Raw genomic sequence first — 26,488 nt, 5'->3', positions numbered from 1 at the left:
TTAGACTCCATTTAACATACGATTCCCGGGTAACTGAATGACAATGCCTTGACTTTAGAACCTGCCCTATAAGGTATCTCTCTGCCTCCCCCCCCCCCCCCCCCCCCCCCCCCCGGCTTTAGCTCTGGCTCTGTTCACCAGGACAGTGGTCTCCTGGATATAAGTAAAAGTGTTTTCAATTTCGGTTATGCTAATAGTAATGAGAGATACTATAATTCAGTTTATCCCCAGACAATAAATAATTTATTCATATTTTTATTACGTAAAGATAGAGTTTTACCAACTGATACCTAATTACCATCTTCTTTCCTGCTTGCTTTCACAGACCAGTGATCTTTTCTATTTCCTAGTGAATAAACTTCATGAATACTTGCCAGAGTCCAAGGATAAGAGCACACTTCAAAATAAGAGCCAAAGGGCTGATGAGCTGGTGTAAGTACTAACTGGATAATCATAGATTTTTCTTCCCCTAGGGTGTTAAAGATAAATGGAAGGCAGTGGATAAAATATATATTGTATTAATGATTAATGGTGCTGCAAGTTTTGCTTCACATAGATTTTTAAAAAGAGCATTCATTTTGTTCTACTTTTGGGGGGAAGGGAAAGGGAGACCTGAAATCTGGAGTCAGATACTTAATCAACTGAGCCACCCAGGCACCCCTGTTCTACTTTTTAAAGAAAGGCTATGTAAGAAACTAGTAATATTCGTTGTTCCAAAAGGGAACAAAAATGGGTGTCTGAAGGAAAGACACCTTTCACTGTATTCCCTTTTTTACTTTTGAAATTTTGAGCCAAATATTACCTACTTGAAAAAGATAAAATTATTAAAAATAATTTTAAAATAGTGTCTGATTATCAAAAAAATTAAGGACAAAAGAACAATATGAAAATGACTTCTAAGCCTGACATTCAGCTATTAACTAATTCATTCAACAAATATTGTTGAGTGTTTACTACGTAGCTATCACAGTGTAGGCAGGCACTCGATGTTGACAATTTAATATACAGAATTTCCTTCCCATCTATTTTTGTATATAGGTATCTGAGAGCAATTCTATCAAGGATTACTAATTTTGTGAAATTCTGAACTTGCAATGCAATCATGCCACTTCTATGCTTTTTTCTTTGTTTTCTAGAGCATGCATTGAAATTATACAGACTCTGGGACTGATGTTCAGAGAAACAGAAACTGAGTCATCGCGCCTGAACACATTGGCAGCTAAGAAGTAAGGTCTTCTAGAAGAAGACATTGGGACCTTGTAGTTGCAACCCAAGACTACTCTACTGAGTGTCTTCCAAAACTCATAGCTCTCTTACTTCTCTGTTCAGTCCCCTTGGAAATATCTTAAACTCTTTCTCTCCACTTCTTTCTGGATGAGCAGATTGATTGGCACATAGTGAGTTCTGTCTCTCTGGATTTTTAAGGGCACAAAGATCGTCTTAGCATGTTATCTTCTGTCACTGTCTGGTGAACTTGAAAAGGACCAAATGCCCCATAAGACATTAAAAGCCAGGGTTCTCTACTAGAATTTTACAGAGTACCCTTATACCCACATAACAGAAAGTTTACATTGCAAAGGCAGGAATTATAGTAGTTTCATTTAATATATAATTGTGTGACTTTGAACTGAATGCTAGTGGGGGGTTTATCAACATATAAAGTAAGCTGCTATAATAAAGATATGCTAAAATATATGGCCTACAGAAGATAGAAATTTACATCTTTTTTACATACTTGTCCAGAGTAGATAGCCACGCTTTCTTCCACAAAATCAGCCAGAGACCTAGGTTCCTTCCCTTTTGTTGCTCTGACATCTTTTACTATGCTATCCATTCCCCATGGTTGAAGCAGACTGACTTTTGTGACTTCATTAAATCCTGTGGGATGCAGGAAGAGAAGGAGAAGGAAGCAAATTTCCTTTTTAAGAGAGGCATGTAAGACTTTTCTGCTCATATTCCTTTGATGAGAACTTTAGGCGTATGCCCATATATAGCTGCAAGAGAAGTTAAATGTGTCTCTAGTTGCATGGCTCTATACCTAGCTAAACTTTAGATGGTGATAGGAACACCTGTTACTAAAAGGAAGAATGAAAGAATGTATAATAGGAGAACAATAGCATTGTTTGCCACAGGAAGTATGTGTTTGCGTTATTTTACATGACCTTTTTATATGATTTATGGACTATGAATTACATCCTGGGCCAGTGTTCTGACTATAATCTTAATCCCCACCCCCCCACCAACTGTTTATCTAAAATTTCTGTATTAGGGGCATCTGGGTGGCTCAGTCAATTGAGCAGCTGCCTTCAGGTCATGTCATGATCCCAGGATTCTGGGACTAAGCCCCGTGTTGGGCTCCCTGCTCACAGGAGAGCCCGCTTCTCTCTTTCTCTCTGTTGCTCCCCCTACTTGTGCTCTCTCTCTTTCTCTCTGTCAAATAAATAAATAAAATCTTTAAAAAAAGAAACATTTTCTGTATTAAAGGTGGAAAGAAAATGAAGGCCATAGGCTCTAAAACATTTGAGCTAGGGAGAAGAATAAGAACTTTTAGTAATGTTTGTCCTGGCTTTTTATTAGAGAACTTTACAAGTGAATTTCAATGATAATTGCTATGTGCCAGGGACTATGGGCATACTATGCTATATACCAGGAGGGTCAGACATTTCTATAAAGGGCCACAAACATTTTTGACTTTTCAGGCCATATAGTCTCTGTTGCAGCTACTCAACTTTGCCACTGCAGCATAAAAACAGTTACAGACAATTTATAAATCAATGGGCACAGCTCTGTTCCAACAAAGCTTTATTTATAAAAACGGACTCTGGGCTATTTGGCCTACAGGCCATAGTTTGTTGACCTCTGCTTTACAGCAAACAAGGAAGATATACTCTATTATTTTCTATGAATACTTTTTTTCTTTTTTAAATATTTTATTTTTTTAAAGTAATCTCAACACCCAGAGTGGGGTTTGAACTTATAACCCTGCAATCAAGAGTTTCATGCTCTACCGACTGAGCCAGCCAGATGCCTCCTCTGTATACTTCTTTATGCAGTTGATAGTACTATTTCCTCAATCTCCACGACAGAAATTAAAGATTACTTCTTATATTTCTATCTTACTATACTGAATTAATGCTGAATCATATTACCCTTTTTGTCTACCATTAAGTCCCTACCTCTCTCTATCTGAGCTGAGAAACCACCATTCTTACTAAACTCTGCTGTTTTAATTATTCTGTCTTAACTTGGTTTGGCCACAACAGCTCTATGATAGCCTCTTTCCTTCCTGATATGACTAGCTCTTTTCATATATTTCAATGCATATGTTATATTGCTGTAATAGAGTCTGGTTGTAATATATTCAGCCAATTTTGATATGCATAGTGTCCAGTCATGTTACCCGTAGCCTTAACTAGCATAGTTAATGTCTAATATAACTGCATTAGTCTTCTATTACCCTGTAACAAATTACTACAAACTCAGGGGCTTAAAACAATACAAACTGTTTACCCCACAGTTTCTGTGGATCAGGCAATCTGGGCATAGCTCAGTTGGATCATCTTGCTATGGTTATCACAAATGGCAGTCAAGGTGTCGACTGGGTTTGCGTCTCATCTGAGGCTTGGAGGGTCATCTTCCAAGCTCATTTGGGTTTTTTTTTTTGCAGAATTAATTTCTTCATAGCTATAAACTCATGATAGCCTGCTTTTTGGCAGGAGACTATCTCTGAGCTCAGAAAAGGCCTAAGCATTCTTTGAAGAGCTCAATTGGATAATCAGGCTCACCCAGGATAATCTCCCTTTGATTAACTCAAAAGTCAACAAATTAGGAACGTTAATTATATATGCAAAATCTCCTTACCTTTCTCATCTAACATAACATGATCACGAAAGTAATAGCCTCATATATTCACAGGTCCTGCTCATACTTAAAGGAAAGGGATTATATAGGGTATATATACCAGGGGGCAAAAATCTTGGGGCCATATTAGAATTCTGCATATCAAAATAACAAAGACCAAGTTATGAGACCATGAGTTTGCCTTTCAAAGTCTCTATATATTAGAAAATATTTTGCAATGCATTCAAAATTCTCCCATTGGAAATGACAATCTAAACAATGAAAGTATCAAAACTGTTGACACTATTTTTAAAGGCTGTGATGTCAATCCTATATAAGTCTTTTATTTTGGGGATGAAACTACCATTTTGATTAAAATTTCTTCTATTATTGACCTAGTGGATTTTAAATAGTGTTGGCAGAAGGAGTAGATTTAAAATTAAATTCCATGTGAGCAAATAAAAAAGCATTTAATCATTTCAGCATTTCCCTTTCTTCATAAGTAGAGATTTTATTAGCTTAGCTCAGTTCATTGTGTTCTTCCTGAAATGTGCCATAAACCCATTCATATTTTAATACTCATATGGTTGAATTCATGTATCATCACAGCAAGTGTCCCAGAATTTGAGAGTTCCTTCCCTTAACTCTGGATTATATGATACTCTGCAAAGAAGCTGTTGCTGAAAATAAAGGACCTTAATTAAATAGAACAGTAGTAAATGGAATGTCATTTCAAACTTAGTATCAGGAAAAGCTTCTAAATGGAATGTTTTGTTGATTTTGGAAGGGTCTTTTAAAGTAAGATTGGCTATTTTAAAGTAGCCTGAATAAAACATTAACAAATATCCTGTCGGACATATCCTGCTTTTTTGAGAAGTATGATGACATGATTCTTCTTTTGCAGATATGAGAACTGACTTGCTTTTTCAGTTGGAGAAAGGAAGGGGTTTTATTTTTATTAAAATTTTGGTTAATTATGAACTTTCAAAACAAATTTTATTTATTTATTTATTTATTTATTTATTTATTTATTTATTTATTTTTTAAATCATGAACTTCTAATCATGGTAATGATTTAAGTGATTGTAAAAAGATTAGGAAGCCTCAATTTTTACTAAATAGGGATTGTTTGTAGTTTCTTTTATTCCATTATGAAGAGAATGCTAATGGTTATAGAGGATTTATATATAGTCCTATCTATAAATTCTTTTACTATTCCCATCTGTCAAAGCTACTCTGATACTATCTTTGGTTAGGCAACGGATTTTCCTAGCGGTCCGCCTTCAGCTCCTTTACAACTATACATAGATTGCATGACAAATATGAAGATGGTGTTGCCAAACCCCATTCCTCAGGATCCTTAATTTGGAGTGTGATTTTTTTTCTCTTTATTTTCAAGTAATAGAGTATATTATTCAAACATATAGTAACAATTTAAATGAGTTATTAGTGTAGGTTAATGGGTAGTACACTAGTTTTGAAAGCAAAAGACTTAAAAAGTAATATTAGTTTTATTAACTAATAGCTAGTAGTCTTCAGTGGGACAGTAAACCTCTCAAATGCTTTGTTAAAAATGAGTTCCATTCTTTTTTTTTTGCACTGCTGTTGAGAATATAAATCGGTGCAACCACTCTGGAAAACAGTGTGGAGGTTCTTCAAAAAACTAAAAATATAAGTATCATATCCAGTAATTCTATTTCTGGATAGTCATCCAAAGAAAATAAAAACACTAATCTAAAAAATTATATGCAGTCCTATGTTTACTGCAACATTATTTACAATAGCCAAGATATGGAAGCCACCTAAATATCCACTGATTGATGAATGGATAAAAAAGATATTGTGTATATACACAATAGAATATTACTTAGCTATAAAATAGAATAAAATCTTGCTATTTGTGACAATATGGATGGGCTTAGAGGGTATTATCCTAAGAGAAGTCAGTCAAAGACAAATACCATATGATTTCACTTATATGTGGAATCTAAAAAACAAAGCAAAAAAATAACAACAAAAGGAGAAACTGACTCATAAATACGGAGAATAAACAAGTGATTGCCAAATGGCAGGGGGATGAGGGGATGGGAAAAATAGGTAAAAGGGGATTAAGAGGTACAAATTTCCAATTATAAAATAAAGTCATGGGGATGAAAAGTATGGGATAGGGAATATAGTTAATCATGTAATAGCTTTGTATGGTGACAGATGGTAACTATACTTATCGTGGTAAGCATCTGATAATGCATATAATTGCTGAATCACTATCTTATACACCTGAAACTAGCATGTCAACTATATTTCAATTAAAAAAATTTAAAAAGCATTTTAGGAAATGCTTCATACAAAAGTTTCTTTGTCCTGGAGATATACAGTGCATGCAAGCATATTAAAGCTTCTGAGAAGTCTAACAGTATAGATATCTCATGAATTTGGTTTAACTAAGTATTTCCTCTATCTCTTTGAATCACAATCTATTTTGACTATAATACTGCCTGGAATTAGTAGCCCATAAAAAGCCCTTTGGGGGAAAAAAGAGCCCTTTGGAAAATACAGGTATAATTGAAATCACCCAAATTTCCTTTAAGTCCAGACTTACCAAGCTTTCTAAGCTATGTGAACTTGTAGAGCTATACTTGCTTTGAGGGGTGTCTGGTTGGCTCAGTCTGTTAAATGACTGACTCTTGATTTGGGCTCAGGTCATGATTTCAGGGTCATGAGATTGAGCCCCTTGTCAGGCTATGTGCTGGTTGTGGAGCTTGCTTAAGATTCTTTCTGTCCCTCTGCCCCTCCCACTCCTGCTCTCACGCTTTCACACACTCTCTTAAAAAAAAACAACTTGCTTTGAGTCAAAAGATCAAGAAATCGTATTTTTCACTTAAATGTCTTATCACTACTTAGTTAATTGTTTGCATGTCCAGGAATTCAAAAGTTCAGTCAAGAATAGTTTGCAGTGGTTTATACTTGTAAGTATTATTCAATGTCTGCAAACTTGGCTTTATTGTTTTCAAACTTTATTCATTAATTGCCTTTTATTTATTTTTTTAGGGGAATATTGTTTAATCTTCTGGTAATTTTAATTAGTGAACCTCAGATTCCAAAATCTTGTCCTGTGTTTGATATCCAGTTGGTGGCTGATTCAACTTTAGTTGAGATGTCTTTTGATGCTGAGGTGAGATGAGAATTTTGCGGTAGACTAAATATAACATATAAGAGTACCCTGGCTTCCTGTTTTCTAATGTGGACCATGACATTGTAGAATACAGAAATATAATTAAATCAAAGAGTAAATTTTGCCATTAACCTCAAAACTTAGGTACCCATTATCAATATTCATACATCCATTTTAGGGACACCTGGGTGGCTCAGTGGTTGAGTGTCTCCCGGACTCCTGGGATCAATTCCTGCATTGGGCTCCTTGCGTGGAGCCTGCTTCTCCCTCTGCCCATGTCTCTGCCTCTCTCTCTGTCTCTCATGAATAAATAAAATCTTTAAAACCAATAATAATAATATATCTATTTTATATGTTTTAAACTACGAATACTAAGGAAAAGGATTAGTATTCAGTATGCATTAAATAAATCTGTTTATGTCTCTATACAAAATATTTATGTGTATGTAATTCTACATTAGGAGTCTAATAGTAAAAAACACTGTCTTTAAGAGATTTTAGGGTTAACTCTCTTGCTTTAGTTTACCATCCCTTTTATATATCTAAGTAGTGCAAACTCAGTGAGAATTATTTTTTTTCCTAAGGTTTTACTAATACATTAGAAATATCAGACTACCGAAAAAGCAATATTCTGAGAATAAATCAGCTTATTAGTTTATTTTGAGAACAACACAGAATTCTTTTAAAGGATAGGATATGATTAAATAGTTCTTTTTAAAAATTTTTTGATTAGATACTTCTTAAATGTACAATTAGCATTATGTTTTAGAAAACTCTTAAATTTATTCATTCATTTAATAATATTTATTGTAACTCTATTATGAGCTAAACAGTATGGTAGGCAGTGGGGTCCAAACAAGAAGCAAAACAGACACAACCTCTGCCCTCATCGGTTTATAGTTTGGTTAGAGAGACAGGTATTAATTAAACATAAAATGAACATGAGAATATAATAGAATATTATAGATATTCACAAATATAATATTCATACATATCAATATTAGAGAAATATAGAAAAATTCATATTCATTCTGGTTAGAAATGTTAAACATAACACAAATATTCATACATATGAATATTATAGAAATAGTAATTTCTATATATTCAAATATACGAGTATTATAGATTATATGGAGTATCTATGATACCATTTTCAACAGTGGAGTAAGTGGATTAGGGATTAAAGAGTGGGATGGAAGTAAAACTCAGGCCGGGCTAAGAAGCTAGTTCTGTAGTCCAGGTGAGAAGTGATATAGGCCAGAGTGAAGCTATCCTCCACCCCCGAAACAAGACTAGGCTTTCTTTGTAGAGCCCTCCTAACTTCCTATACTCTTCTTTCATAGCTCTTGTCTCAGTTAGCAACCATGCATGTAATTACTGGATTGCTAGATTGTTGTTTGTGCTCCAGTATCTTCCGTGAGGTCATGGTCCATGTCTCTGTTGATCTCCATTGAATCCCCAAAACTTAGCACAGTGTCTGATGCATATTTGTTGAATACATAAATGAAGAAAAGGGAGAGTAGTTGTAAAGAGGATAGATCCCAGAAATTTTTAGGAAATTGCATTGATATGTTGATGTGAAAATAAATTGTGAAGACTAGATGACATTTAGATTCTGGCCTGGTATCAGGTAAGAATTATAGCAAGAAGAGTAGGCTCAAAAGGGAAACAACGAGCTTGGTTTTGGATTAGTTGACTTGACTACCTATGGTATTTCCATATAAAAATAGGTCATGGGCAGAATAGGTAAGTCTGAGTTTTCTGGTTTTGGACTTGGTGATTTTGGCACCTGGACTATTAGTGAAGCCGTGAGCATATCATATACATTTTGGCTCCAAGATCCAGCAGAGTGGGAGATTTCAAACTAGAGCTCTTCCTTGAAAAGAATACTATCAGGGAAAGTGAGTGGGCCGGCAGCAACGCCTACAAACATAGTATCTCATGCACCAAGTGACCAAGTGGAGTATGGGCTAGAAGACTTGAGACCAGAAGACAGCCTCACTAACTGGAGTTCTTGAGAGAGACAGAGAGAGAGAGAGAGAGAGAGAGAGAGAGAGAGAGAGAGAAAAGAAAATATCTAAGCCCTATATTTACCCATGTTACAGAGGCAGTTGTAGTACACGTTGGGCATAAGCCTAAATTAAATTTCCCAGAGAATTGCCCACCTTAAATTCTAGGGAGCATATTTCAATACTCTTGAAAGGATGTACAGTTCTTGATCTGAATGATTTTGTAAATCAGTTTTTTTGTGCTTTTTTTGTGCAAATCAGTATTCTATGGGCCATTGTATCTTTTTTCCCTGACCCACTTTCTTAGACATTATACAATGTGTAGTCTTTTTATGAAAGCCGTTTTTGTTTTTTTGGGTTTTTTTTTGAGAACGATTGAATCAAACAGAACAGGAAAACTGACCACACTCATTATATTTTCAGTTAACCAAAAATTCTTTTGTAAGTACCTAAAGGTAAACAGGAGAAATGACTATTTTTTTTTGGCCCTGACAATGATATCTTATTATTTAAAATTCTAGTTACAGAAGCTTATTGTGGAATATACAGATACAGCTACGGCACTTTTATATGAGATACTTCTTGTCTTTCAGCAGGTATAATATATATTTTATTATACATATTATACTGTGTGATTTTTTTATATATCACATGACTATTACATATCTATGATAATATATATGATTAATAATATACATTTACTATACTTGTGTTAGAGATGATCTCCAAAATTGGCTGACTTAAATGATACTACATTTGCTCTTAAGTACTCGTCCAGTTTATTTCCTAAATACTGAATTACTTTTAATTTTTTTCTAAATACTGATTATAAAGATTTCATTAATTAAGATAAATTGTATTTGAGAATGAATATCCTTTCATGCACAACTTGAACTTCATGAACAAAACTTATTTCCTTGAGTCTTTTAGGGAAATCTTGGATTGGGATCAACAAAGTTTGCTATTAGCTGGATGATGTCCTTCCTACAAAGTCATCCTTCCATAGTAAGTACCAAGAAGCAAAAACAAAACCACCACTCACAGCTAAATAAACAGGTGCTCTTCTGCTTAATAAAACACAAATTTTCTCTATAAGGAGTTACATATTTATAAAACAGAAGCAAAAGGTAAATCTGATCATTTTATTATTTGGTTTAAAAAAAGCATTTTGATCTTTGGGGCCTGAGTGCTTAAGGTACTGAAATGAAAATTAAAAAAAAAATTTACTTATCTATCTATCTATCTATCTATCTATCTATCTATCTATCTATCTATCATCTATCTATCTATGTATCTGCCTATCATCTATTTATTTTGAGAGAGAGAAGAGCATTAGCAGGGGAAGGGAGGAGAGGGAGAGAGAGAGAGAGAGAGAGAGAGAATCTTAGGGAAGCTCCATACTTAGTACAGAGCCTGATGCAGTGCTCAGTCTCATGTCCCTAAGATCACCAAATAAGCTGAAATCAAGAGTCAGATGCTTAACCTACTGAGCCACCCAGGTACCCCCTGAAATGATATCTTAAATGTGATCCTTATTTCATGAAAAACCCTATAATACATTCTGTAGGAAACAGAATATATTAAAATATTGGCTGTATAAGTAAGTGAAAAAATGAACATTTGTCGTTTTTTTTTTAAAAAAGATTTATTTATTTATTTATTTGAGAGGAAGAGAGAATACAAGAGAATGAGTGAGAATGAGCAGGGGACAGGGGCAGAGGAGAGGAAGAGATTCCTCAGACTCCCCACTGAGCAGGGAGCCCTGAAGATGTGGGGTTGAATCACAGGATCCTGAGATCATGACCTGAGCTGAAATCAACTGCAGGCTGCTTAACCGACTGAGTGACCCAGGCGCCCCCTGAACATTTATCTTAAACAGGGAGTATGGATTGGGGAGTATGAATTAACACTTGGGATCATCGGAGCTCTCTGTCCTGGCAACTGCCATCCTAGTCCATAGTACCACTGTCTCCCTTCTTGACATTACAATCACGTCTACATGGTCTGTCCCTATCTTCCCACCAGACCAAAGGGATTAAAAAAAATCTGATTATGTCATGCCTTGCTTTAAATCTCTCATAAAAAAGAGATGGCCTACAAGGCTCATCTAGTCTCTCACTTTCCCAGCTATATAACCCAACACCTCCAACTCCATTGCAGGACTTTTACCAGTCCTTCTGTCTGTCTGAAATGCTTTTCCCTCTTTTTCTACATTAACTCCTACTAATCCTAATCTTCAGTGCCCCTTCCTGAGATAGGGTAGGGGGATGATATTCTCACCTCTGACTAGATCACATTCCCCACTATTGGCACACATAGTCATAGTTTAGTGTCTTCCTCCTTCCCTCCATAGGACTTGTTACTGTTGCAGTTTGCATTTGTTGGTGTTACTATTCAGTTCTTTACTGTGGCAGCCATTAGTGCCGCATATATTCTGGTTCTCCCTGGTTCCAGGCACATGGTAGGATTGTACTTCACTCCTCACTTGAACTTAGGTCTCTGTTCTTGCTTTCATCAACAGAATGTGAGCATAAGCAGCCTGTGTCACTTCTTGCCAGAAGGTTTTAGAGCGAGTGCATGCTTCTCTGCATCCTCTTGTCCTCCTGGTAGGGTAAGTGACAGCATTTCATACAGTCCTGAGTGAATACAATGAAGAGAACACCCTGTCAACCCATAAGGGACAAACAATGTGACCAAGTAGTAAACCTTTGTTGTGTTAAGCAAAGCATCAACATTTTGTGAAGTTTGTTACCACAGTAATAACCTAGTCAGTCAAGACTGACACAGTATTGGGGTGCCTGGGTGGCTCAGTGGTTAAGTGCCTGCCTTCAACTCTGGGCGTGATCCTGGAGTCCCAGGATCGAGTCCCACATCGGGCTCCCTGAATGAAGCCTGCTTCTCCCTCTGCCTATGTCTCTGCCTCTCTATCTCTTAGGAATAAATAAATAAAATCTTAAAAAAAGAAAAAAAGATTGACACAATATCATTCTCCCCCAACAGACTCTAAGTGCCATGAATGTGGAAGCTATGCCTGTTGTGGTAGGCAGATATTCAATAAAACATCTGCTGAATTAATTCCCTAAAAGTTTTATTCCTTTTTTTTTTTTAAGTTTTATTCCTTAATGTCTTCTCATCTCCCCAAACTTAATTTTCCTTTATTCATTCATGTATTCATGCATTTGATCAAAATACATTTAATTGGAGATCTCTTCAAAAAGTAGTAAACCAAATTAAATTTTCATTGCTAATGGAGGATTTGATATAATATGTTCTCTTTCCAAATACAAACATGCCTCTGTTGACTATCAGTGGTTACCTACTTTGGAGTATTTTCTATAGTTATACTAAATATGCCAGGTCCTTGTGACATATGTTTACAAAAATCTGGCTAGGGCCAGAGGGTACACAGTCAGCTGCCATATACAGAGACTGAGCCCATGGATGTGGCTTCTTTAGCAGCACACAGAGGTTAACTAGTCTCTGGCCCGCTTCAAGGAGTATCATAAAGTTCTAGACATTCATAGCAACAGAAGCTTGTATGTGCAAGATGCAAGACCCTTACTTTTTTCTGTGCAGTGGTTGCAGACCCTATCATCTGAACTGATGTGTGAAGTCTGGGGGTACTAAGGACTCCAAGCCACAGGGAAGTTTCTTTATCAACTTACAGGGTTGGTTCACCAAAGGAACTGAGTTGAGTATGAAGCCAGTCTGTGACCATAAAGTACACTAGGATGAAAGAAAGGTGGCAAAAGGACTACTAGTGTTGTTGAAAGCTTCAGTATTAACTCAGTTCTAGAGTATGGGTAGAAACAGGCCATTTGAGAGAAATGTGCAAGCAAGAAAACCGTTGTGATCATTGAATCCACCTACATGCTAGTCTGCTCTGGCTGATTCTTCTTTTACTTGGTTAGAGCAGGATGCAGAAGAAGTTAAAATTTTAATTCCCAAATGGTCATTGCTTTGTTCTACTCCTCCAGACTCTCCAACCTCAATCTGTGTTTGCCTGACACAGTATTTAGTCAGTATGTGTAAACAGATCTGGATTGGGGAATACCCACTCCAAACCACCTGTCCTACTTAGGAAGGGCCAGTAGCAGCAACATCAACAGAGAAGGCAACACATTTATTAATACTAATTTAATGGGCATGCAAAGGGGCCTTCTGGTTAGAGCTTGAAAGGACAATAGAGCTCCCTTCTGTTTTTTTTTTTTAAGTTAAAACACCAAATTCCCTTCTGTTTTTATGGTAGCCTACATTTATGGATAGTTTGAAAATGTGCCCCCCTCAAAAAAAAAAAAAAAAAAAGACTGGTGGAATCCATTGTTCTTAGTTTTTGTTATTTGGTTCTGTTTTTTGTTTTCTAAAGTAATCTCTACACTCAGTGTGGGGTTTTGAACTCACAACCCCAAGATCAAGAGTCACATGCGCTACCAACTGGGCCAGCCAGAAACCCCTTGGTTCTGTTGTAAATGACTTTGTGTGTGAGAAGCAGCAGCTTAAAAACATCACATTATTGCTACTGTTTCCATTTTAATTTCCTCCTCAGAAATGATAGCAGACATACTCTTGATGAAAACCCCAGTTAACAGTGGTATCAACATCACTTGCTTGTGTCAAGCCTGGTTTTCTTTGCTTTCTCACGTACTGTCTGTCAAGGTGATGTCTGAGGAACAAAGCCATTAGAATTGTTCATGGTAAATATCGAGGTGGGGCTCAGGATTCCACATGTTTATTGAGCTGCCCAGGTGATCTTTATGCATACTCAATTTTGAGAGCCACTGCCTTGGAGGAACCCTCTTGGAAAGTCACAGGACCTTTATCTCTGTGGGTCATTTGTTCTTTGCAGTAGAAGAGAAGAGAAATCATCTTCCCTCCTGGAGGAGCCCATAGACCTTTCAAGCTCCCCTTCTATCCCCCACTCCTGCTTCCAATGTTCTCCATTTACACTGGAATCAAATCTCCTTGACAGTCAGAATTCGTGCTGATTCTGCTTAGAGGGGGGTGAATGGTAAACCCAATCGGCCTATGGTCTGGTGCTCTCTGAGTACCATTTCAGTGAGAAATAGTGCAAGAGTATTGGTGTAAGGATGGTGAGGACTTCAGCCTAGATTTAGTGAAGCCCCAGCTGAAATAGGTGCCTTATGGGTGGCATGTGGCCTACATATAACTGCTTTTTTTCCTGCGTAGATCACTTTCGTGGACAGTATTGTGAAACAAATGGTAAAAGGGCTTTCAGCTTCATTTCAGTTGCTAAGTCCCAGCCAAGCAGTTCTGTTGTATCAGCAATTTTACATCCTCAAGAGCTGCCTGCAGTACAGCAAGACTTTAGCTGAGTATATCAGGAATGAGTACAGAGAAGAATTCAGGTAAGAGAAGTCTGAATCTAATTAGCAGCAAAAGCCACTCATTTCTGATTCTCATGCAGAACTGCAGCGTGGCCCAGTATTTAGAAGATGAAGTGAAGACGGGCGATTCTGTTTTTGTTTTTAATAATATTTCACTTTGATCCGCGGTACGGTAGGGTTTGGGTGAGCTCTAAGAACCACTGCCATTTGAAGTGTATTCCCAGCCTAGAAAAGACTAATGAAACATCAAACTCTCTTTGAAGAACTGTTTCTCACTGTCTTTGTTGAAGCCAGCACCTCACAGAGGCTAGTAATGATTTTAACATGCTGTGAGTAATCAAGAGTTACAAACCCTACCGAAGGGGATGATGAATTAGGGATTTTGAATTTAACTGAAGCACTGGGGAAAAAAGAAAAAGAAAAGCAATTGATAAAAGGAGAAACAATTAATGAATGTGATTATTATTTTTTGTTTCCTTCACCCCCTCTCTTACTCAGGAACAAAACAGTAAGGAAGAGCAGTAACAAGCACTGATTTCATCAGCCAGCTTGTTCTGCACCTCAGGGGTTCCTGCTTCTATTTATAGGCTGGCAGCCGCTCAGCCCCGCATTAGCACCTATCAAGGAAAAAACCCAGCTTGCGTCTGACTTAAGATGAAAAGGGTACAGCAGGCATTGCTTTGCCACCAGTTTGGGCACAGACATAAAAGAATGTGGAGGCATACATTATGGCCTTAGATTGGCTCTTTAAAAAATTTCAGCCCAATTTGTGGACTCTGTCTTTCCTCCATGTGGTTGGTTTTACACCATCGTTCCACTCTGGCTTCTATAAAAGGGTTTTATTTGGCCTGCTCTGAATTGGTCCACACAACCTAATTTTTTCCTCAGTTTTTTTTTTTTAACGTAAAATTCATATAGCACGAAATTCACTATTTTAAAGTGTGCAGTTCAGTCACTTGTAATCCATTTCACAATGTTGTGCAACCACTACCACCATCTAATTGCAGAACATTTTCATCACCCCCAAAGAAACCTGGTACCCATTAAGCAGTCACATGCCATGCTCCCCTCCCCCCAGCCCCTGGCAACCACTAATCCACTTCTCTGTGGATTTGCCTATTCTGGACATTTCACATTAATGGAATCATACAATACATGGCCTTCTGTGTCTGGCTCCTTTCACTTAGCATCACGTTTTCAAGGTGCGTCCATGTTGTGGCATGTATCACACGAACCAATTTTTAAATATTAGTTATGCACATTTAAAAATCAGAACAACTGCCAAAATGGTGTCAGAGTCCTGCATGACGATAGTTGGCAGGAGCTCACCAGCAGCTGCCTCTGTGTACTCAGTGTGCCACAGCCTCCTCTCTATTCATACCTGACCTTCTTCCTAGTGGGTTACCTGTGGGCATTTAGGCTTGTGATCCTTGTTTTAAAATCCCGATTTTCAGCCTGCGTGCATTAGAATCACTGGAGTAACTATGAAAAAAAAATCCTGATACTCAGGTCTCACCTGGAGCACCTCTGTTCAGTTCATCGGTGGTGGGGCCTGGGTACTGAGGTTTAAAATACTCACCAGGTGATTCTAATGTGAGAGCCTATCTCCTAAGCCATCAGGGGAAGACTTAAGGTTTTCTCATTTTTGTTTCTTCCCCTGGCCTTTCCCAAATTTTTACTAAGGCCATGGGGATGAGCCCTACCCTTCACAACTTGACTCTTTCATTTCAACTTCCTGTGTATTACCCAAGCAAACAAGAATCAGGAGCCTCAGCCCACGCGGTGGTGGGGACAGTCCTGGCTTCCCTATTAATGTCTTGATAACGGATATATTAGTAATGAAATTCACTTCCTTTGCTGTAGGAAAGTGTCTCAAAGAGCTGAAAGGCTCACATAACAGAGATCTCCTAGGTCACCCAACCTAGAAGAGATCAGATGACTGAAAATACTAGCTGTATCCTGTGGCTTAGATCCCCATATCCAACAGTCCTATGCCAGTGAGTGTCTATATACTGATGTGACCAATGTTAAATTCTTGTTTTTAAAGCTATTTTGTTTCTTTTTATGATTTGCAGGTACTTTATTCACATGCCAGCCTTGGAAAAAAGGCTCCCATTGTGGTACCCTCTTACCCAACCTACCATTCAACTTTTTCATGAAGTTCTGAAATTAGTTGAACAGAAACAGTGTGTGAAATATTAGTCTAAAATGTTAACCAGGAGTCAACCTAGTATTTATGAGTCATCTTGTTTCATTTGTTTAATATCTAGCTATCCCTGTGTCTTATAAACAGACTTTATTTGAATGTTCCAACAATATATGTAAGAGAAGTCCTTAAAGTTTTTTTATCCATGAAAAAGAAACTTTACATACACTGACATATGTAAAGTGGTGCTAAAAATGAGCATTTCTCTAAAAATAAGTTTCTAAAAAAAAAAAAAAAACTACAAAGGGAACAGAAGCCCATGGAAAGCAAATGTATAAAGTGTAACCTGATGAGTTTTGTTGGTGTAACAATGGTAAGTGGTATGAGGCCACTGAAATGTCCAAAGATAAACTGTAGGGAGTAGATTTTTTTTTTTTTAAGATTCTATTTCTTCATGAGAGAGGCAGAGACACAGGCAGAGGGAGAAGCAGGCTCCCTGTGGGAGCCTGATGCGGGACCAGGATCCCAGGACCCCAGGACTACAACTTGAGTGGAAGGCAGATGCTCAACTACTGCCACCCTGGCATCCCAGGGAGTAGAAATTACATAGTGATCACTAGAGAAATGCTGAGCAAGAAGTAGTTGCCCTTTTTTCTCCACCTGTCAAAATTATAGTGAAATAAGTATTCATAGGAGAATGAGCAGAACACAGGCATAGCTATAAGGAAGGTGAGATCTTCATTTATGAGGAAGGAAGCTTGGACTTTCTTCAACACAATTAAGTACATTCTAGTGCTCAGTTTCAGGCACCTGTGGACTAGTGCAAGCAGTCTCAGTGATAGAGAAATTGTAAGCAGTTATGGCTCTCCCAACAATCAAAAAAAGAAAAAAAAGTCTTCACTCTATTTTATGGCAATAAACTAATCCAACAAAAACTTCACTTTGGTGTCACTGTGAGCTATTGAATTTGGGCTAAGAACTTAGAAAGTGGGTCCTGTATTTGATTAGCATGACTTGAAGGAGGATGAGAGAAAAACCCAAAGAAAGAGCTCCCAAACCAGATGCACTCATACTGGAGAGAGGATTAAACTCACATATGACATTTTATTACTGGTTGCGGCTGAGCCATTAACCAGCTACTGGACGTCAAACAGCCTACTCTGCTCTGTGGAAGTGTGGGACGAGATGCTCCGCAAGCTCTCGTCCAGCTCTAACATGTTCTACCTGTGACCAGATACTTCTTAATGCTCTGTGGTGGGGGAGTGCATTCCTCTGCTATCCTGGCTCAGTGGGTGATTTCACATGGATTCCAAATAATCCTGCTTTCTTCAGACCAAACATTTCTTTTCAGCTCTCACCCCAAAAAGTGTCCAAGCCTTTTCCACTATCACCCATCAAGGACTACAAGTCTTCTAGTAGTTTCCAATGTGGGGGAGAGATGGAGTAGAATGGTGTTTATGAGTGTCCTGGGCTGTCAGATGAGGGACTGCTCCCAGGAGATGGTCAATCAGAAGCATATGAAAAGAATCTTGGGATAAAGGCAACAATACTTCAAACTGCACTAATGATGGACAGTGGGGTGACCACTGGTGAATGGTGGAACCTACGGAATGACAAGAGAATCAAGTCTCTGCCTCAGCTTCTAAACAGTGCCCTGGCTCTGGGCTAGTAGCAGTGCTGGCTCCAGAGAGGGCATGGGCTTCCTCTCACATGTCTTAGGTGCTTGATGCCTCTTCTCTCCCACTGTTCTCTTTTCTCTGAGACCATACTTTATCTAATCTGTGGGAGCAAAAGCTCTGTCAGAATGCATCTGAATCTTTCCACGCAGGGTTACATTACTGACATTCTTGAAAGCTAATGCTTGAAGATTTGTCATCTTGATTTTTTTTTAAGATTTTATTTATTTATTCATGAGAGACGCACAAACAGGCAGAGACACAGGAGAGGAAAAAGCAGGCTCCATGCAGGGAGCCTGATGCAGGACTTAATCCCAGGACTCTTAAGATCATGCCCTGAGCTGAAGGCAGATGCTTAACACTGAGCCACCCAGGCGTCCCCATCTTGATTTTCTTATGGAATTTGTCTATTTGTTTGCAGTGTGGGAGGGGAACCCCAAAATTAACACTTTAAAGGGTTATCCTGCTACAGTTCTTTCCTACTTTTTTACAGCGTTGCCAAACCCAAGAAAATCACTAAATAATACATCTCTCTTAGTGATCAGACACATCTGATTTTTTTTTAAAGATTTTATTTATTCATGATAGAGAGAGAGAGAGAGAGAGAGGCAGAGACACAGGCAGAGGGAGAAGCGGGCTCCATGCAGGGAGCCTGACATGGGACTCGATCCCAGGACTCCAGCATCACGCCCTGGGCCAAAGGCGGCGCTAAACCGCTGAGCCACCCAGGGATCCCTGACACATCTGATTGACTAAGTATTGACTTCAACTACAAAATAGTTACTTTTAGGAAATTTAATTGTGGAAAAATTTTGAATATGAAAATTACATATACTTTTTTTTTTATAAGAACAAAGTATCACCAAAATAGGAAGCACATATAGCTAGTTTTCAGGCTGGGCTGAAGATTCCAGACTCCTTGACCATTTTTATAATATATAAGCATTGCCAATTACTATCTGCACTAAAAGTAAACTCATGGTAATAAGCTCTACTGAGATATATATATATATTATATATATATTTCTTCGAATTATAGCTGTCCAAACCTCCAGCACCTACTGCAACAGTGACCCCTTGACCCCTACAGTCCTTTCTCTAGGGTGAGAGTGACCTTTGAACAAGAAAATCAATATATTTATAATTTAAAACATTCCCATTACCCTGGATGAGATCCAAAGTCCTTACCATGGCTTTCAGGGCCCTTCATGACCTAGCCTCTATTTCCATGACCTAAGCCAATCGTTCTCCTCACTTACTACACCCCAAACACAATGGCCTTTGTGGCATTCCTTTGAATCCCCAAATCCCTTTACATCCTGGAAACTTGCACTAGCAAATGCCTTCCTGAAGATCTTCAAGTGTCACTTCAAAGAGGGCTTCTCTGATCATTCCAAAGCAGCCTCCCACCCATGGACATGACATTATAGTGCATTTGTTTACCTGGTTATTCTTTGCAATGTAAGAACTTAAGAATGTAAGCTCCATGAGGGTCTGGCCTTGGTTTGTCTTTTCAATACTGAAACTAACACCAGGAGTACTGCCTGGTACAGTGTTGCTTGTGCCCTGAGTGAAGGAAGGGACTCAGGGAATGGTAGGAGTCCAGAGGGAGGAGCACCAGCTCCAGCTGTCACTTCACAGCAAACTCAAGAGAGACCCGAGTAAGGCCTATATAAGAACCACTTGGCCAATCCACAGAATTGTGAGATATAATAAAGGACTGGGTTTCTCTACACTTTTATCGAGGTATAACTGACAGTACTCTAAGTTATTTATAAGTGTACCATGTGATGATGTCATCTGCCTATACACTACAAAAAGATTTCCCCCCATCCATCTGTTACCATATTCACCTTTTGGTGAATATTAAAAAAAATTTTATTTATTTATTCATGAGAGATCCAGAGAGAGAGAGACTCAGAGACACAGGCAGAGGAGAAGCAGGCTCCATGCAGGGAGCCTGGCGTGGGACTTGATTCCGGGTTTCTAGGATCACACCTTGGGCTGCAGGCAGTGCCAAACCACTGAGCCATCCGGGCTTCCTGAATTTTTTTTTTTTTTTTTTTTTGTGAGAACATTTAAGTTCTACTTTCCTAGCAAGTTTCAATTACATAATAGGGTATTATCAACTATAGTAACCATGTTTTACATTAGATTTTCAAACCTTCTTCATTTTACAACTGAAAGTTTGTACCCTTGAAAGTATAGAGAGGTAGCAACCTCTCCCTATTTCCCCTGCACCCTAGCCACTGGTAACCACTTTTTACTCTGTTTCTATGAGCTCAACTTTTTGTTTTGTGTTGTTTTTAAATAAAGGGTTGTTTCAAGTTTCTACGTTTTAGATTTTTTTAATTTATTTTTTCAAACCCAAAGTATTTTATTGTTGTATTTTATTTATTTGAGAGAGAGAGCATGCATAAGCAGGAGGAACAGCAGAGGCCTAGGGAGAATCAGGCTCCTCATGGAGCAGGGAGCCCGGTGAGGGCTTGGATCATGACCCAAACCGAAGGTAGCTGCTTAACCAAATGAGCCACCCACGCGCTCCCAGCAGAGAAAAATTTAAATATAAATATTTAGGTGGTATTAGGTACCCTACCCAATCTCACAAATCTTCAGTTGTTATCATGAATCAATCTAACCCTTGCCATTTTACCAAAGTTCAACAGAAAAATAATGAAGCTTACCTTCACAGAAAAGACTCTATTTATCTTTCCAATGTTTCCTGCTTTCTTTTCCTACAAGAATGATAGAGAAAAATAATTCATATCACAGTGTGATGCTGCTGGTGTGTATTAAAAAAAAACCCTGATAGCACTTTTTTTCCTGGCCAGCTTCTAAGTTTCTTCTGCTCTCCAGGGTGATTTATTAAATCGCAGTAGACACAGGTGCCTGGCTGGCTCAGGTGGCTCAGTCAGTTAAGTGTCTGCCTTCGGTTCAAGTCCCTGGAGTGCAGGGATTGAAGCCCTTGTCAGGCTTCCAGCTCATCAGCTGGGAGACTGCTTCTCCCTCTCCCTCTGACTGCCACTCCTCCTCTTGTGCTTTCTCTCTGGGTCAGATAAATAAAATCTTAAAAAAAAAAAAAAAAGCAATAGATAAATGAAACAATCAAAAATATTTTCATTTATTTTAAATAAAATTATACATTTGTCAATGTCAGGGTAATTCCAAATTAAGTAATTCGCCACCATCAGGACTCAGCCGAAGTGTTTCATTTGTCTGTATGTTACTGCTATTTTTCCTACTTCGTTAAAATCATATAAATTTCCCCTTTTGTCACTATAAATGGATTCAATAATACTCCATAGAGTTCTTCTAATCCCTTTAAAAGAGGATTTCTATCTGTTCAGACACAGCAGAGTCCACTTCATCACTGTCCCTTACCAGGGAGGGGCCCTCGGATTCTCACGTAAGTGCTGATGGTATGATATGTACCAGGTAGATCGAGATTATGTCTTCCCTCCACCCTTCCTCTTCCAGTCAGCTCCTAGAAGGGCCTGGTGAGGAAAGGTTTTCAAGCATGGAGAAGACAAGGTGTTTGAAGGTTTATTGGTTAGATATCAGAGATTTTTGGGTTTGGGGAAACCTTGAGTCAAAGAAATTCCTTTTCTTTCCATTTTGTTCTAGTCTACTTTTCCCTTCTTGTTGCCTTCTACTTGGAAGGTGACTCTGACCCCGAGGAAGTAAGAGGAGCTCTGGGTAAAAGAAGGCAAAAGGCAAAAAGGCAAAAGAAAAGGAAGCAGGATTATATGCCCCAAGATTCTTGAAAGAGGCAAAAAGGACCTCTAAATGTCCTTCTAGGTGGCCCACTCCTCAGAAGGCTCCAGGAGGGGTGTGGGATTTCAGAGCGGAAGTTATGCCTATAAGCAAAGATGTTGGACTTGACCAAAGCATTAAATCACTTCAGTCCTCTTTTGACTCCTGAAAATGATGGGGACAGGATAGTGGTGGCATTGGCAGTGACTGCAGATATGGTGATCCGTTTGGTCAGTGAGGAAGGCAGTGGAGGACGGAGGAGATTGTAGATCAAGTGACACAGGGCCACTGTGGGTTTCTGTGGGATATACTGCAAGAACTTCATTGTGTATTACATTGTTTCTACAGGGAAATTATTCTGTCTGCTGTACAACTGACCTACAAACCAATGTGAAAGCAACACATTTATAAAGGTAGTATTTTACTTCTGTTAGCAACTATAACCACCAGAGGGCACAATAGGGCTAGGAAGACAAAGAAAGAAAAAAAAAGAAATAAAAGCAAAACTTTGCACTTAGCAGGAGAATTGACTCTTAAACTTTTAAAATTCCCGTGGACCTTAAAAAATTTTTCTTTGTTGTCACGCTTCTTTAATATGTACTAACGTCAATCTAGCTGTAAGAAAACTTCTTATGCTTATTAAATCAACACAAACTTATGATTGAAAATTTTATAAAATTAAATACAAATTACTATCATTAATGTAACACATGCTGTTTTGCTGAACCTCCATCTCCTCTTGCAAAATGCATACAGTAAAATGTACAACATAGCCTCTTGAGTTCTGTATCCTTTTTTTTTTTTTTTTTTTAGATTTTATTTATTCATTGATGAGAGACACAGAGGGAGATAGAGACATAGGAAGAGAGAGAAGCAGGCTCCATGCAGGGAGCCTGATGTGGGACTCAATCCCAAGACCCCGGGATCACAACCTGAGCCAAAGGCAGATGCTCAACCAACTGAGCCCCCCAGGTACCGCAAGTTCAGTACCCTATCATGTTTCACTCTTCTCTTTCAGAATTACTACAGGTCATTCTTTACAGGCCAGGCTATCCTTTACTTGGCTTGGCTTGAACATTTCCCTACCTGTAAGTGAAGTCTGCTTCTGTTCTCTTTTTTGGCCAGGGACAATTAGAGTTTTTCCACTTAGGGGACAAACAATGGATCAGTATAATCAATGCAAACACAGGCATCTCACTAAAATGAAAACCAAATGTTAAATTCTCTAAGAAACCCTAAAGACTTTCCAGTGGAAAATTAGTCTCCAATGTGAAAGGGTCTCCTATAGAGGTTAAGCAACTGTTTCAAGTATAGTGACTTAACATCATGGTTTCCCTGGGTGGTTTATGCCTTTTTCTTCCCAGTACCCCCTATTTCATTTATAAAAGTGTCCTGGTTATAAGCTAGTCCTGGCAAGGAGTTTTAAGATCAGCAAAGGCCTGTGCCTTCGTAGGAATTAGGAAACAAAGATGTTAAAGCCATATATAGAAGCTTCAAAGGTTTCCCCCAGAGGCTCATCTAGTCCAGTATTGGGGGTTAAACCAAACTTCAGACATATTCTATCTCTTTTTATGACTCAGAGGCCTTAGGGGTCCCCACTACTCCCCACTCTTCCAAAATACCACCTCAAAAAGCAGGCTATAAGAAAGGGAATAAAGTGAAAGATTTTATCACAATTAGGTTCCTCTGATATCTGAGAGCATATAAGGTCATTTTAGGGTAGAAGGAGCGAAACTTCTGAAAGAGTCACTTTTGCTCAGAAACACTGGAGGATAGGACAGGAGTTTTGTAACTCTCTGACATAATTTGGCTAACATCGTGCATTGGGTTTTACAAAGTGATTCCTCATTGCCAAGTCTCAAGACTAAATTCAGTTGCCAACGTGACTTCAGATGGTTTAGTGTTAACAATAATGAAAAGATGCCACAAAATAGTGAATTTTAAGGAGACCAAGAAATATTTCTCTAAAACATAAAGTATGCTGAGCCTAAGAGAGAGTGTGTGTGTAGTGGACCAGATCCAAGAACTAAAGTGATCCACAAACTGAAATTTGTTGAGATTGGTCTATTGAAGTGATGCTGATGAGAACATCCTGGCAAGCTGGAGTCCTCATTCCTTCAGAACAGGACTATCACTAGCATTATTTCATACTTCATCAAGCCCCAACTGGGGCAACGTCTCATAATGGACAGGAAAAGGAGAGGGGGAAAAAGCACCATCTGTCCCTAGCACATGTGCCAGGGACAGTCAATGTGGGCAAAATCTCTTAAGTGGTCTGTGAGAGGTTTAGGAGGTTCCACATAATTTTCAAGGATCTCAATCCAGAGAGAAATTAATTCAATTCAATAAGCATCTTTTCTGAGTTAGTTTGGTACAAAAATAAGTAAAATTGGGTCCCTGTTCTAACAAGCTAACTTTTCTAAGCTAAATGGTTTGAGTACAATCTTCAAAATTTTTGCTATATCATCTGTATTTTTATTTACTATCTTTCTAACATTATTATTTACTGAATAATTTTCTACTACATCTACCTGCTTTAGCCATGTCCTGAAGGACATCTGGGAAACCATGCAGTTGATGTTCTAGATATAGATTTTTAAATTCTTGTGTGTACATATATTTTTTTGTACATATATTTCTAATGTACATTTTTAAATATACAGTTTTTACATTTTTATGTCTTTTTCTTAGAATACCTAAAATAACCTTTGTGCCCCACTATGAGAACACCAAAGTAAGGAATACTCAAAATATTTCACAAGGGCAGAATTGGTCAGGTGACAGGGACACAAAAAAAAAGTGTTACAGGAAATCATAGGAAGAAGAGCTTAATTCTGATGAGGTGCATCAAAGAGGCCTATTTAGAAGATTTTGCATTTGAGGAGGTTTTAAAGATATCTAAGTCTGTAATAATTTTTAACAGTACAGAACATGGAAAATGGTAAGATCTGACAAAGCTCGGTGGTTGATGAGTGCAGATACTCCTATATTATTCTCTTTACTTCTCTGTAGGCTTGAGACATCTCACAATAACAGTAATAAAGTGTGTCTAGAATTTGGAGAAGAGAAAAGCATTCCATGTAGAAGAGAAAGTATAAATGAAAGCACAGAATTCCGGGGGCACCTGGGTGGCTCAGCTGGATAAGAGTCAGACTTTTGGTCTCAGTTCAGGTCTTGATCTCAGGGTCATGAGTTCAAGCCCCATGTTGGTCTACACTGGGCATGGAGAGGGAGGAAGGGAGGAAGGGAGGGAGGAAGAAAGGAACAGAGGGAAGGAGGAAGGAACAGAGGGAAGGAGGAAGGGAGGGAGGGAGGAATCCTGAAATTTGGGCTGGGTGATCTAGTTCTATCAAAGCTGAGTGTTGGGATACTCAAGTGGCTCAGTTGGTTGAGCCTCCGACTCTCGGTTTTGGCTCAGGTCATGATCTTGGGGTCACGAGGAGATAGGAGTTGGGCTCCCAGCTTGGCAGGGAGTCTGCTTGTCTTCTTCCCCTGCCCCTTCCCTGGTCATGCATACTTGTGCTTTCTCTCTCAAAGAAAGAAAGAAAGAAAGAAAGAAAGAAAGAAAGAAAGAAAGAAAGAAGAAAGAAAGAAAAGAAAAAAGAAAGAAAAGAAAGAAAGAAGAAAAGAGAAAAGAAAAGAAAAGAAAGAAAAAGAAAAGGAAGAAAGAAAGGTGAGTGCTATAAGATGTTGTCATATCATGGTCCTAAGAGAGTTTGTGGGTGTGGGAGACTCTCAGATGATTCTGATAAACAGTATAATATCAGAGCAGCAGATCAGGAATAGAATTCTGGGAGAAATTTGTAAGATGGGGAGAGCCCAGATTTGGAAAGATCTTATAATAATGATTCAGGGGACAATACCTGATTTGTTTCCTCTCATTTTGCCAGCTTGCATTCTATTTTTACTAAGGAAAAAAAAATCCAGGGCTCCTGGCTGATTCAATCAGTAGAGCATGTGACTCTTGATCTCAGGTTGTGAGCTTCTGAACCCAATACTGTGTGGGGAGCCTACCTGAAAGAGAGAGAGAGAAAATTCATTCCCACTGGGCATATTTCCTCCTTCCTACCCCAGACTCTGGTCTCATCCAACTATACTGAAGACCAGAGGTTGGTAAACTCTCCCTGTAAATGGTCAGACAGTAAATATTTTAGGCTTTGCAGGCCGTACAGTCACTGTTGTAATGACTTAATTCCATTGTAGTGAGAAAAGCAGCCACAGACAATACATAATGAGATAAGGACAACACAATTTTATTGATAGAGACTGAAATTTAAATTTTAGATTATTTATAGATACTGTAAATTTCAGATAATTTTCATGTATTATGAAATATTTTTCTCAACATTTAAAATCCATTTTTAGTTTTTAGACTATATAAAAAATTGGCATCAGATTAGAGAAATGCAAAACAAAACCACAATGAGATACCTTTTCTCACACCCTAGATGACTTTATAAAAAAGATAACAGCAATTCTTGGCAAAATTGGAACTCTCACACTTTACTGGTGAGAATACAAAATGTCACAGTAGCTGTGGAAAACAG

The 26,488-nt window shown here is 38.2% G+C and overlaps 1 protein-coding gene and 1 long non-coding RNA gene across 2 annotated transcripts in view; both read left to right on the top strand.

The window, feature by feature from the left end:
- Positions 1–17,452, top strand: part of C16H12orf56 (chromosome 16 C12orf56 homolog) — an 88,058-nt gene extending 70,606 nt beyond the window's left edge. Inside the window, exons 7-13 of the mRNA XM_026001786.2 lie at positions 326–432; positions 1,137–1,226; positions 6,889–7,012; positions 9,543–9,617; positions 9,952–10,026; positions 14,209–14,387; positions 16,442–17,452. Of these exons, the coding sequence (XP_025857571.1) occupies positions 326–432; positions 1,137–1,226; positions 6,889–7,012; positions 9,543–9,617; positions 9,952–10,026; positions 14,209–14,387; positions 16,442–16,568 (777 nt within the window). The 3' untranslated portion in view covers positions 16,569–17,452. The remainder of the gene's footprint in view (positions 1–325; positions 433–1,136; positions 1,227–6,888; positions 7,013–9,542; positions 9,618–9,951; positions 10,027–14,208; positions 14,388–16,441) is intronic.
- Positions 17,453–22,091: 4,639 nt separating this feature from the next.
- On the top strand, positions 22,092–22,913 carry LOC140596008 (uncharacterized). The gene is made up of 2 exons (XR_011998030.1): positions 22,092–22,354; positions 22,755–22,913. It is a non-coding gene; the product is annotated as an uncharacterized lncRNA (long non-coding RNA).
- The last annotated feature ends 3,575 nt before the right edge of the window (positions 22,914–26,488 follow it).

Source organism: Vulpes vulpes, chromosome 16 (assembly GCF_048418805.1).
Source record: "Vulpes vulpes isolate BD-2025 chromosome 16, VulVul3, whole genome shotgun sequence".
Lineage (NCBI taxonomy): Eukaryota > Metazoa > Chordata > Mammalia > Carnivora > Canidae > Vulpes > Vulpes vulpes.
The sequence above is the reverse complement of the archived record's forward strand: the minus strand, read 5'-3'. Positions and strand labels throughout refer to the sequence as shown.